Genomic DNA, 14,690 nt, shown 5'->3' with positions numbered 1-14,690 from the left:
ACAGGCGCTTCAGTCCAACCAGTCCACACCGACCCTCCGAAGAATAACCCACCCAGACCTATTTCCCTCTGACTAATGCACCTAACACTATTCACCTGATCTGCACATTTTTGGATGTGGGAGGAAACTGGAGCACCCGGAGAATACCCATGCAGACACGGGGAGAATGTGCAAACGTCACACAGACAGTCACCCGAGGCTGGAATCGAACCTGGAACCCTGGTGCTGTGCGGCAGCAGTGCTAACCACTGAGCCACCGTACCACATGCTGAATACCTGCTCCGGTTCTTCTGTTTCTGTTAGGGTTAGGTAATTTAGTTCTCACAATACATGCTTGAAGGTACTCTCCTGTTAATTTGATAATAACTTCCAGTTGACTTCATTGTTTCTAGTATCACTCAGCATTACTCAGACACTGCAGTTATTACCTTCCAGCCAACATCATTTCCTCGAGCTTTAGGGATAAATTTTCGATCAAACAGATGTGAAAATGGACCATGACCTGGGGAAACAAAGACGATGTGTTATACCTACTGTACACATCAACAGGTGTAGTTTACTTGGGGTAAGTCATTTAACTTTAAAGAGAGACATCCTACAGGTCTATGTAATCTGTCACATAGGAAAGGAAACAAAATAGAAACCCACTGAAAATTCATGCCTTGGCACGGTAACTCCGTAAAGGAAGTGTTTGTTTTAGAGACACAGGTGAATAGAGCAACAAAGGAATTACTGCTGTGAGGAGGAACAGCAGCTACTGCTGTGAAATGCAGCATAAATTGTGTTTTTTGTTAACAACCAAGCAGAATGTTCATAAAAGTTGCTTCTCAATTCAAACAGCATTCCAGTATCAATAACCAAGGAGTGAAAGGAGAAGAGGCAATAAGCACAATAACTATCACTAGAAAAAAAATACAAGGGAAAGTAATGGGGGTCATAGATGTGCAGGTTAGGTGGATTGGCCATGCTAAATTACCCACAGTGTTCAGGGATGTGTACGTTAGGTGCATTAGTCGGGGGAAATGTGGAGTAATAGGGGAATGGGTCTAGGTGTGTTACTCTTCGGGGGGTGGTGTGGATGTGCTGAGCTGAAGGGCCTGTTTCCACACTGTAGGGATTCTAAAAAGGATGATAAGTCCCCTGGACCAGATGAGATACATCCTATGATATTAAAGGGAGTTGCTACAGAGATAGTGGATACACAAATAGTAATCTTCCAAGAATCCTTCGATTCTGGACAAGTCTCAGAGGATTTACTTAAAAAAAGGAGACAAGAAAAAGTAGCTATAAGCCAGTTATCTTAAGGTTTGTTTACCCACCCAGATCATGGCAGAGTCCAGCTACCTTCACACACAGAATGTCTCGCTGGCTTATATCAAGATCTGGTTGTCGCTCAGCAAGAGCTTTAATCAACTGGCCTGCCAGGTATGCCACACTGAAGGATGAGAAAAGAGCAATTGAACAAAATTACACAGTTCTTTAAACATTAACTGTCAGAGTTTCTAATCAGTAAATACCAATTGATTTTCCTATGAAAATCAGCTGTTTCAATTTCCTGCACACAATAATTTGCACATGAGCAATTAAGGAAATTAATTAACAATATGCATGTTTTAATTACTCCTCTGTAATTTGATTGGCAACACTTTCGCAATGGAGTCAGACGTTGTGTGTTTAAATCTCAATTCAGAGACCAAAGGGCAAAAACCTTGGCTGGCATTTTAGTGCAGCACTGCCCTGTCAGAGGTGCCATCATATTCAGTCAAGGACCTATCTGCCAGATATAACAGGTTTTATAGCAGTATTTCAAAGAGTTAGGAGGTCTCTCTTTTTCCTGGGCAATACTTAACCATCAACCATCATAAAACACAGATTGCTCCAGTTCTATTTGAGAGAGGCTATGTGTAAATGGGCTGTGAATTAAGTCATAAGTATTTTTGAAGTGGAGAGCAAATTGGAATATCCTGAGGTGGAGGCAGATGAGCTTTTATGGTGCAGCAATAGTGTCCCTACTCCAAAGCCTGGGTTCAAGTCCCACCAGCTTCAGAGGTGTGTAATAACACCTCTGAACAGGTGGATTAAATTATCTATAAATGCAAGTAAAGTACAAATAAAGTACAATGAATGTAATACTAGCTATGATAGAGTCATCTGGAAAAGCAGACTGCATGTGAAACAGTACATCTAAACTGAAAGGGGTTATGATTTTTTAAAGACATTAAGTGTAGGCCTAGATTTACTATTATTGCGTTATAGAAACAAAATCACAAAATGGTATCCAAGCATTTGTGAAATTTCAGGAAGAAGAATTTGAACTTCTAATTAAGCATTCCACATATTTGGCATGTCTGAAATCATTTCAAAGTTAAAGAATCCCTCTGTGGTATCGTTAGAGCTCCACTTTGTGATACAGCATTTGCAGAATCACATGCTTACATTCAACGGTTCTCTGCATTACTGAGAATCTCACAGTCTTCTTAGAGTGGAGGCAGTGACCACAATGCCTTAGTGACCTTCCAGATACAGAGCTGCACATTAAACTGAGAAATGTTTTGATACCAGAAACATCACGGAGAAGTTGACAGCCATGGAGATTTTGATGGCCACTGGGTCTGCTTCTCTTGCCCTGCTCTAGGGTAGCAGGTTCATCCAGTTTGAGATAGTGGCACATCTTAGTCACCAACGTCTCAGAGAAGTGATGCCATTGCAACCACTGCTCCTGAGGTGGAGGGGCGAGGAGTGGGTAAGGTCTCCTATTGAAAGTCCTCCCTCCCCCTCTGCAAATAGCTTCTCCTCTCTGTTGCCTTGCCCACCTCTCCATGATGCTGCAGTTCAGGAGCTGCTGCCTTGGCCCCATGACTGGGAGTAGATTTCCTGCTCAGAGATCTTTCAGGACAATATCACTCCTCCCATCACTTCTTCCTGATTAAAAGACCTGCTCCAACAATGCTGCATCTCCACTAGTAGTGTTGCAAATGAAAGCCAAAAGTACTTCAGGTACCTTTAAACTGTGCTTATGGTCGATGATCCTTGTACAGGTGAACAGATTTTCAGTAAACTTGTTAGCAGTGCCAGTGAAATCCAAAATGCAGGTTATGATCAATTCAGCTTTAGACACTGACTAATTATAACCTGCTCACTCTGTGTGCTTCTGGTGCATACATGGTGGACCCACAATATCACCCTTTAATTCATGTGAATTGACATGATCCATGCTGAAAGTCACTGGGAATGGGCCCTTTTCCATTGTTTATTGTTCAAAGTTCCCACAATATCTAAAAACAGTAACACTCAAAGTTACCCACTGTCACTGTTCTGGAATTGTTCAACTCCTGATTATTATTTAAAATATATGCACAGCTCAAATTACCCATTCTGCTCTGGTTGGGATGTGTATTTCCTCCTGGTGGGTTTGTAATATGACCTGCTGCCAAAATAAGGAAGTTAGGGGCAGGATTAAACTGAAAGAAACACTGTACAATTCTGCAAAGTTGAGTTGTAGGTCAAAATATTGGACAAAGTTTAAAAAGATAATAAACAGACAGAAAGCAAAGTGTGAGAAAAAGCTAGCTAGTAACATAGAAACAGAGGGTGTGACTTTATACAAGTATTTGACTCAGATAAAGTTAAAAATCACACAACACCAGGTTATAGTCCAACAGGTTTAATTGGAAGCACTAGCTTTTGGAGCGTCGCTCCTTCATCAGGTGACTACCACTTGATGAAGGAGCGGCACTCCGATTTTTAACTTTGTACACCCCAGTCCAACACCGCCATCTTTGTTGGGCAGCATGGTGGTTAGCACTGCTGCCTCGCAGCGCTGGAGACCCGGGTTCAATTCCCGCCTCAGGCGACTGACTGTGTGGAGTTTGCACGTTCTCCCCATGTCTGCGTGGGTTTCCTCCGGGTGCTCCGGTTTCCTCCCACAGTCCAAAGATGTGCAGGTCAGGTGAATTGGCCATGCTAAATTGCCCGTAGTGTTAGGTAAGGGGTACATGTAGATGTAGGGGTATGGGTGGGTTACGCTTCGGCGGGGCGGTGTGGACTTGTTGGGCCGAAGGGCCTGTTTCCACACTGTAAGTAATCTAATCTAATCTAAACCGGGTTCAATTCCCTCCTCAGGCAACTGACTGTGTGGAGATTGCACATTCTCCCCATGTTTATGTGGGTTTCCTCCGGGTGCTCTGGTTTCCTCCCACAGTCCAAAAATGTGCAGGTTAGGTGAATTGGCCATGCTAAATTGCCCGTAGTGTTAGGTGCAGGGGTATATGTAGGAGAATGGGTCTGGGTGGGCACGCTTCAGCGGGGTCAGTGTGGACTTGTTGGGCCGAAGGGCCTGCTTCCACACTGTAAGTAATCTAGTAATCGCCAAATCTTGACTCAGATAAGAGTAACTAAAGCTCGTGAGAGGTACGGAATTAATAACACGTGAATCTTCAAATGTTTATCTTGTGACTGTGTTTTTCTGATAGAAGGTGTTGAATGTTTTGCAAAATAACTGAGATGAGTGTGGGGTGGAATGACTTAAAACAATCACGAGGGAAAAGTTGCTAGCATACTACTGAACCCAAAAGCTGTCAAGTTCTTTACACTAGAAGGCCTGCATCCTACAGTCTGGCACAGATAGTAGATGCATTGTTATAATCTTCCAAAGTTCCTTAGATTATGGAAGGGTCCTAGCGAATGGTGTAAATAAATAAATTTAACCTTTAATGAATAAAGGAGGGAGGCAGAAAGCAGGAAACAGCATCGCTGGAGTTATATCTGTCGTCGTGAAAGGGCTTTGAAGGATAATTAGAAATTGGCACAGCCAACATGGCTTTGTGAAAGGGAAACTGTATTTAATTAATGTATTTACACTGAAAGTGGTGGATGAGTGGAATGCACTGCCAGTGGTGGTAGTAGAGTCAGATAAATTAGGGGCAATTAAGTGACTGTTGGGTAGGCACATGGATGATAGTACAACGAAGGGTATGTAGGTTAGTTTGATCTTAGAGTAGGATAAAAGGCCGGCATAACATCGAGGGTCAAATGGCCTGGACTGTTGTGTATTGTTCTATTTTCAAGGCGTATGTCAAGTGCTTGGTGCCTCATTATCTCCTTTAACTTATAGAGTTGTAGAGATGTACAGCACAGAAACAGACCCTTCGGTCCAACATGTCCATGCCGATCAGATATCCCAAACCAATCTAGTCCCACCTGCCAGCACCCTCCAAACCCTTCCCATTCATATACCCAACCAGATGCCTTTTAAATGTTGCAATTGTACCAGCCTCCACCATTTCCTCTGGCAGCTCATTCCATACACGTACCACCCTCTGCATGAAAAAGTTGCCCCTTAGGTCTCTTTTGTATCTTTCCCCTCTCACCTTAAACCTATGTCCTTTAGTTCTGGACTCTCCCACCTCAGGGAAAAGACCTTGTATATTTATCTTATCAATGCCCCTCATGATTTTACAAACCTCTATAAGGTCGCCCTCAGCCTCCAAAGCCCCAGGGAAACAGCCCCAGCCTATTCAGCCTCTCCCTATAGCTCAAATCCTCGAACCCTGGCAACATCCTTGAAAATCTTTTCTGAACCCTTTCAAGTTTCACAACATCCTTCTGATAGGAAGGAGACCAGAATTGCATGCAATATTCCAAAAGTGACTGAACCAACGTCCTGTACAGTCGCAACTTGTTCAGATTCTGAAGGCGTGTAATCAGTGTCAATTAACCGTGAGGAATGCACCATAACAGGTTAGTTGCTGCGGTGTAAAATTACCATTTTAGACAATAGACAATAGACAATAGGTGCAGGAGTAGGCCATTCAGCCATTCGAGCCTGCACCGCCATTCAATATGATCATGGCTGATCATTCCTAATCAGCATCCTCTTCCTGCCTTATCTCCATAACCCTTGACGCCACTATCTTTGAGAGCTCTATCCAACTCTTTCTTAAATGAATCCAGAGACTGGGCCTCCACTGCCCTCTGGGGCAGAGCATTCCACACAGCCACCACTCTCTGGGTGAAGACGTTTCTCCTCATCTCTGTCCTAAATGGTCTATCCCGTATTTTTAAGCTGTGTCCTCTGGTTCGGCACTCACTCATCAGCAGAAACATGTTTCCTGCTTCCAGAGTGTCCAATCCTTTCATAATCTTATATGTCTCAATCAGATCCCCTTTCAGTCTTCTAAACTCAAGGGTATACAAGTCCAGTCGCTCCAGTCTTTCAGTGTAAGGTAATCCCGCCATTCCAGGAATTGACCTCGTGAACCTACGCTGCACTCCCTCAATAGCCAGAGTGTCTTTCCTCAAATTTGGAGACCAGAACTGCACACAGTACTCCAGGTGTGGTCTCACCAGGGCCCTGTACAGCTGCAGAAGAACCTCTTTGCTTGTATACTCAATTCCTCTTGTTATGAAGGCCAGCATGCTATTAGCCTTCTTCACTACCTGCTGTACCTGCATGCTTGCTTTCATTGACTGGTGTACAAGAACACCCAGATCTCTCTGTACTGCCCCTTTACCTAAATTGATTCCATTTAGGTAGTAATCTGCCTTCCTGTTCTTGCCACTAAAGTGGATAACCATACATTTATCCACATTAAACTGCATCTGCCCACTCACCTAACTTGTCCAGGTCACCCTGTAATCTCCTAACATCCTCATCACATTTCACCCTGCCACCCAGCTTTGTATCATCAGTAAATTTGCTAATGTTATTGCTCTTACCATCTTCTATATCTTTAACATATAATGTAAAAAGCTGCTGTCCCAGCACGGATTCCTGCGGTACCCCACTGGTCACTGCCTGCCATTCCGAAATGGAGCCGTTTATCACTACCCTTTGTTTCCTATCAGCCAACCAATTTTCAATCTAATCTAGTACTTTTCCCCCAATACCATGCGCCCTAATTTTACTCACTAACCTCCTGTGTGGGACTTTATCAAAAGCTTTCTGAAAGTCCAGGTACACTACATCTACCGGATCTCCCTCGTCCATCTTCAGAGTTACATCCTCAAAAAATTCAAGAAGATTAGTCAAGCATGATTTCCCCTTCATAAATCCATGCTGACTCTGACCTATCCTGTTACTACTATCCAGATGTGTCGTAATTTCATCCTTTATAATAGACGCCAGCATCTTTCCCACCACTGAGGTCCTTACCCAAACTTTCTATTCTTTCTGCCCTTTTCATTTGTAATATATCTCGTCCCTGGATTAAATTTTATTTCTTGATGGTCTTATGCAATACCCTAAGGTTTGCTGAATTTTGTCTGAAACTTCAGGAATGTTCTTCTTAATGAATGCTGTTCTCCTGTAGGCAGTGCTCGGGAGAAGTGGAGCTAATTGTAATCAAAAACACTCATGATTATTGCTGTCCATTTATCACAGGCCCCAAAATTTACCTGAAGGCAGAGGCAGCCGGCAAGATGGTGCACCATGGGCTCTTGTGGCTGTCAGAACGATACTGTCAGGCAGCGGCTCTGAGATGGCCCAGAAACAGGTTATGGTTCAAGCAGGCCGTCTGGGTCTGGTGAGTAAAGGTTTTCTCAAGCAGACCTCAGGCAGCAACACTTTGGGCTCTACTCTTAGGGGTTGATGCAGAGTCTTGGGCACCAGGAGTGGCCACATATTGAAAGGTTAGATATAGAGATCAGAGATTTTATCACTCCACCCTGGAGGCTCCCTGCTTTCAGTCCTGAATGAAGGGCTTTTGCCCGAAACGTCGATTTTCCTGCTCCTCGGATGCTGCCTGACCTGCTGTGCTTTTCCAGCACCACTGTAATCTAGACTCTGGTTTCCAGCATCTGCAGCCCTCACTTTTGCCTCAATATAGAGAGCAGCCTCAAGTTGGAGAGGTAGACAGCAGGGGAAGCCACTTCAAAATGGCTTCAGTGGCGAGTGGCGCTAATCAAATCTTGCAACTTTCAGCACGATTACAATAACTTAGATTTTAAAGTGAATCAACATAAATTGAGGCAACTTTAAACGAGGACTTATTGTAACCGCAATCACCTGGTTAGCTCTTTGCTCTAAGAACAAGGAATTGATGGCTCACTATCAACTGTGAAGAAAGAATTATTGGGAAAATAAATAATAAAGGAGAAATAACGTAAATCTGCTGCCATATTCGGAATTCTATCCCGGATCCTTACCCGATGGAGTGCTCAAATCTGTTGTGGGAGGCCCCCGGAAACACAAAGTATGCCCCGCCAAGCTGCTTGATGAACCGGAGTCGCTGCATCTGTGGAGTGTCAATGATCCGGACGAGGAGTGGATGCATCTCAATGTGTCCGTGGATCGGGTCATTGAAAATCTACAGAAAAATGGAAAGATGAATCATTGCATTACATGACAGAGCTTTAAACACGACATTCTGGATTAGTGGTGCTGGAAGAGCACAGCAGTTCAGGCAGCATCCAACGAGCAGCGAAATCGACGGTTCGGGCAAAAGCCCTTCATCAGGAACTTTTTGCCCGAAACGTCGATTTCGCTGCTCGTTGGACGCTGCCTGAACTGCTGTGCTCTTCCAGCACCACTAATCCAGAATTTGGTTTCCAGCATCTGCAGTTATTGTTTTTACCTCGTTGATTTTAAACACGACATGTGTATTATATCTCATATTGAGCTACCTTCAGTTTATTAGACAAAAACTAGCCCCCAGGTCATATCTGGATGTCAACGCTTTACATATCGCATCCTATCGGAACAGCCGAACCTTTTCTTCACAATATTCTCATTTCTTCAATACATCTAAGCTATTTGCCTTAATGATGCCATGTGGTTGGAAGTTCCAGCTTTCCTCACCACTCTGAGTAACAATGTTTCTCTTTAATATTTTAGAATCATAGAATCCCTACAGTGTGGAAACAGGCCCTTCGGCCCAACACCGACCCTCCGATGAGCAACCCACCCTGACCCATTCCCGTACTATCTTATACTTACCCCTGACTAATGCATCTAACCTACACATCCCTGAACACTATGGGCAATTTAGCATAGCCAGTTTACCTAACCTGCACACCTTGTAGGAGGAAACCCATGCAGACATAGAGAGAATGTGCAAACTCCATGCAGTCGCCGAAGGCTGGAATCAAACCTGGGTGCCTGGCGATGGGGGACAGCAGTGCTAACCACTGAGCCACCGAGCTGGTATATCTAGTATTTTATTTATCATCCTTCATTTCTGAATTCCCACAAATCGAAAGATTTTTCTGCTCAACCTCTTCATATTTTTAAAGATCCCTATCAGAGATCCAGGCTTCTCTCTTCTGCAGGGAAAAAGTGAGGACTGCAGATGCTGGAGATCAGAGCTGAAAACGTGTTGCTGGAAAAGCGCAGCAGGTCAGGCAGCATCCAAGGAACAGGAGAATCGATGTTTCGGGCATAAGCCTGAAGAAGGGCTCATGCCCGAAACGTCGATTCTCCTGCTCCTTGGATGCTGCCTGACCTGCTGCGCTTTTCCAGCAACACATTTTCAGCTTCTCTCTTCTGCAGAAAAGCACCTCGGATCCTTCAGTCTTTCTAGAAGTATAACCTCACAGACCTGGGTATTGTCCTTGTAAATCTCTTTCCCATCTTCAGCAATGCCTCACTGGTCCATTTGTAACATGGAAACATGAGCTGCAGAAGTACACACAGTGTAAGAGTTTCTGTGCGAGTCTAACTTGCCTTCCCTGTTCTTCACTTTGATCACTGTGAAAATAAACCCCAGTACTGGATTTAACTTTAACCTGACTTGTGTATCAGATCACACAGATCAGACAATTTGCAAATATACATCATAAAATTATTGGTAACTTCTTCTCTGCAACAAAGTACAGTAACAAAATGATTCAGTTCAAATATCTTTTAATTCTTTCCAACCTCCTTTTCCATCTTGTATTGATTTTACAGAATAACAATTGACTCCAAATCCTCAAGATTGTTGTAAGCCAGACAGAAGGATGGACAATTGATAACTTTAAACTATTTATTTCCTCTTCAGACATGTTCTCCTACCTTCGGAGCCCGATTTATGTCACCAGGACATGATGATTGTTTTCCATGAATTCTGGAAAGGATAAGTAAATGAAACAGAAAATGTAAATGTCATCTCTTATAGGGAAGAATAAGGGAAGAATCTGATCATTGAGAAAGTACATCCCACAATATCCCCAGTAGCAACTGTGACAATACCATGGCTTTAAGAGTGTATTTTCTCTTGGTGTTTTGTTTTGTGAAGAAAGGTTGAGAGAGACATTCTGAGCAGTCTACTCAGTGCCGCTAGCGTAAACAGTTTGTGAGACCTTGGGTTATTTTTAATTTGGAACAATAGAAGCAGCCTGAAAGTGTGTGGAAAGCTCCCATAGAACCAGGAGTTTTAATTTTAGTTTTAGTTTTCAGTAGCAGCTGTTGGATCATTAAAGCTGAATGTGGAAGCTGTTTTTCCTCTCCCAATTACAGCTAAAAACCAGGGGTTGTCTTCCTGTTGCTGGAGTTGCACGTGAGACAATCTGCTTTACTAACATTGCCTTTGTCAAGAGTGTGTTTATATTATAGTATTATATTTTACAGTTACTGTTTAGTAGTTCTATTTTTCTGTTCAGTTATTCCAATTTCTTCTTTCATTTGTTGTATTTTTACTATAGAGTATGAATACAGTGTACTTTGCTTAATGTTAAGTACTTTGACCAATCAATTGCATCTGGAACACAATACTTTACATTTACCTTTAAAGTATAACTTTTAAGGTCGAGACTATCTACTGAATATATTTTGAGTGATTTTGATCTGGTCCATAACACCAAAATAACACAAGTACATTCCTCTCTCTGAGCAACACTCAGTTTTCAGGTTTTTTCAAGTCTGATTCTCGTTTATCAAGTTTGAGAGAGGAGCTGCAAATGACAAAAGCCCCTCTCGTCTTTGGTCTCCATGGTTTCCACCTTAAATGCTTCCCATACATCTTCTGCTTGGAGATGGGTAGCTATAAGACCACAAGTGTTATATATCCCTGGCCCTAGTTCCCACTGACCAAGCAGATTAACCCATGCTGTCTAGCACTGCTAATATAATCCACGAACCTGTTATTTACAAAAGGATGAAATCCCGTTGCTTTCTTCATCATTGAGTCCAGCCCTGACTCAACCAAATGTATATCACCAATTGTTGGAGCAACGATGACCTTTGATATATGCTGAATTGTGAACTTACTTCCAAATGTGCAGGTGGGCACAAATATAATGATGACTTCCAACCTACTGCCCATTGCCTGTGATTCTGCAGAAACGTCCTGCTGCTCACTGGATAGAAACAACAATCTTCACATAATGATGATCAGACCATGCCTTGGGCTCCCACGGAGTATTCACCATTACTTAACCTTGCTGCACTTACCCTTCTTGAACTTCTAAATCATCTGCAGGATCACCCTGAGGGCTGCCGAATTGATTGTCTTCTAGAGAATGATGATAGGAAAGAGAAACATGACCAATATTCAGTGGAACTCATTTTTACTCACTTAGTAGTCCTTACTAATTGTTATTGGCTGTATTAAGTTGACAAGAACTGTCAGAGAAATTTGTCCAATAGGTTAGAGATCACAAAATACAGCTCAAAGTGAAGTTGACAGTTTATTGCAAGCGTTATCGCTGGGAGAGAAACTGACTCGGCTGACACAGAACTGACAGTCTGTACTGGTAGATCAGAATTTCTCTTCCCAGAGCTGAGGATGAGAACAGTTTTATAATAATGCTGCACAATAAGGCTGATTAAGAAATGGGGGAACTACAATGTATCTGGAAATGGAGTAATCTAGTTACAAAGGATGTTAATTGGAAAACAGTTATCAGATGAATGTCCTGTTCCTTCACACAATGAAACATCCTGACAGTATCGATAGTTCCATTCCTCTTCACAGGTAGATGTTAATGTCTCCTCTGAAGTGGTGAGTTACTTCCATTGTCTTGTTCTGGGAGCATGTACTTGCTGGTGCCTCTCTGTCTGACCTGCTCTTTGTGTGGCTTTGGTATGGCTGGGTTGTGAAACTGCGCTTGGGGCTTTGTGATATTTGTAGGTCTCTGTCATTGTTAGCGAGCTTGAAGTGTATTCCCTTGTCTACGTGGGCTGTCTGATTTGGCTCGTGAGCCTGCTTGGGAATTCTGGGTGTTTTTTGGTACATGCCTCCTAAAGGATGTCATCTCCAGATTTGGAGTTCCTAGTAGCATAGAGACGGACAGGGGGACTCACTTCACGGCTACGCTTACGACTGGCATTAACGAGGATATAGGGATACTATGGTGACATCACATCCTCTACCAACCCCAGTCATCAGGCATGGTTGAGCAAATGAATGGCATCCTGAAGACCACACTGACAAAAATCACTCAGGAAACAGGACTGAGCTGGCCAGATGCCTTGCCATTTGCCCTTTATACCATACATGCGAAGGCAAACCGTACAACTGGGTTCACCCCTTTTGAAGTACTTATGGGGCGGCCTATGCCCACTGCGATCAGACCCCTGAAACTCTTCACAGACACAGCCCTTCTCCTGACTCAAGAGGCCCTGCTAGAGTATGTCCAGGCCCTTAGCAGGAGCATCAGTGCTACACATGGCCAGGTCAAGGCCACGAGGCCCACACCCCATTTCAGTGTCTATTCATCCATTCCGACCCGGGGACTATGTCATGATAAAATCACTAGAAAAAGATTCTCTCTCCCCTAGGTGGAAAGGCCTGTACCTGATCCTGATGACGACCCGGTCTGCTGTGAAACTGGAAGGACGGCTCGAATGGACACATGCCACCTGCTGCAAGAGGGCTCCACAACCAATGACCAGGGACCACACAGAGGAAGGCACCATTCCGACCACCGCGGATGGATCCAACTGCTCACGGCAGCCATCACCATCAGCACCCTCAGCCTGATCTGTTTGACCATCACACTGTGGCTTGCTGGTAAACAGGCACAAGGGGCAGCACATTTCATAACTTCCTCGCCGTGACTTCCTCAAAATGGCCCATGGGTATGCCCAGAGATTTAATCAGACCCGCTACTGGACCTGCACTAGGGTCCCTATCCACTCTGACGGGGGCATACCCTTAGCCTCAATCCCATTAAATATCTCTGCCATGGCGGAGTGGTGGCTAGACCCAGACAGGTCCCCTGACGTTACCACACTGGCCATGCCCAACCACGGGGACAACAGCCCAGCCCGCTGGAGGTCGGCAGGGTACCACCTGGACAAATTTAAAGGGTGGTTTTACCCAGCCTACAACCTCTCCCATGAGCCCCCAACCCTGGCCATTGCTGACACTGACACACACAGGCCACCTGCGGGATCCATCTGTTTGAAACGCACACAGCCATCAGGACGGGAGGCTGGCTGGAGCAGGCGCACTGACTCCCTCCTCCTAACTCCTGCAGCACGCTGATCTGCTGCAGATGCCAGCATTTTAAACCTTCAGGTCCTCAACAGGACCAGCCAGAACACCATCTTCCTCACCATCTGGACAGGGACCCAGACCCACCATCTCCGGACTTACAACGGCATCTATTTTATCTGTGGCAGGAAAGCCTACCCCTGGTTGCCGTAATCCTGGACTGGGAGCTGTTATGTCAGGTACACCGTACCATTCATCTATCACTCCCAGTCCCCTCCCTTCCCAAAGTCCATGACTGGCAGCAGACGAGCCCTCGCTGCCACTGAAGCAGCTCTCTACCTGATGGCACCCCACTCTGCAACCCTGCGGTTACAGGTGGAAGCCCACAAACTTGCCGCAACACTAGAGTTCTCCACAACAGGAGCACTCACCCAGCTGAATGCGGAGACTGTTACCATCTGTACTGTGGCTCTGCAGAACAGGATGGCCCTGGACTACCTGCTTGCTGCGAAAGGGGGCACATGCGCCCTTATTGGTGCTGACTGCTGCACTTACATTCCTGACCCCAGTGAAAATATCACAGACCTGACCCAACATATCCGGCAGGAAGCTTCTGTCCTGCATGATCAGAACTCCCAAAGAGACTGGGCAGCCTCCTGGCTGGGGTCATGGGGCACAGACCTATTACAAGGACTGATAGCCCTCATTGCTATCAATGCCAGCCTTATAGCACTGGCTATGGCCATCTGACTGTGCTGCTCATGCCTATGTGCAATCCTGTTACCCTCCGCTGCAACCCCCCCCCCCCCCCCCCCCCCCCCACCACTCAGCTGGCACAGATCCACTGGGAGAACATCCCTGCCTCTGGGATAGTCTCTGCTGGGCCAGACTTGGACACTGAGAGCTCCATGTCTGATGCGGAGCCCCTCCCACTCGACAAACCCTCTGGCTCTGGCTACATTGCCCCCTTCTCATCGCCCCCCTAAGCAAAACAAAAAAATGGGGGATTGTGGGAAAAGATCTGCTATACTGCCAACCCACAATAGGCTCACAAAGCAAAATTGGCCAAACTGTACCAAAAAGACACCCAGAATTCCCAAGCAGGCTCACAAGCCAAATCAGACAGCCCATGCAGACAAGGGAATACACTTCAAGCTTGCTAACAATGACCAAGCACCACAAATATCTCAAAGCCCCAAGCGCAGTTTCACAACCCAGCCATACCAAAGCCACACAAAGAGCAGGTCAGACAGAGAGGCACCAGCAAGGACATGCTCCCAGAACAAGACAATGGAAGCACCTCACCACTTCAGAGGAGACATTAACATCTACCTG

At 44.9% G+C, this 14,690-nt stretch overlaps 1 protein-coding gene across 1 annotated transcript in view; it reads right to left on the bottom strand.

The window, feature by feature from the left end:
* The window catches only part of LOC140462865 (deoxynucleoside triphosphate triphosphohydrolase SAMHD1-like), a 76,003-nt gene that overhangs the window by 54,489 nt on the left and 6,824 nt on the right, over positions 1–14,690 (bottom strand). Inside the window, exons 2-6 of the mRNA XM_072556267.1 lie at positions 11,369–11,429; positions 9,992–10,043; positions 8,146–8,306; positions 1,320–1,435; positions 429–502 (exon numbers count right to left, since the gene is read on the bottom strand). Of these exons, the coding sequence (XP_072412368.1) occupies positions 429–502; positions 1,320–1,435; positions 8,146–8,306; positions 9,992–10,043; positions 11,369–11,429 (464 nt within the window). The remainder of the gene's footprint in view (positions 1–428; positions 503–1,319; positions 1,436–8,145; positions 8,307–9,991; positions 10,044–11,368; positions 11,430–14,690) is intronic.

The sequence above is a fragment of the Chiloscyllium punctatum genome, chromosome 37 (genome assembly GCF_047496795.1).
Source record: "Chiloscyllium punctatum isolate Juve2018m chromosome 37, sChiPun1.3, whole genome shotgun sequence".
NCBI classification, from domain to species: Eukaryota; Metazoa; Chordata; class Chondrichthyes; order Orectolobiformes; family Hemiscylliidae; genus Chiloscyllium; species Chiloscyllium punctatum.
This window is presented reverse-complemented; position numbering and strand designations above follow the sequence as displayed.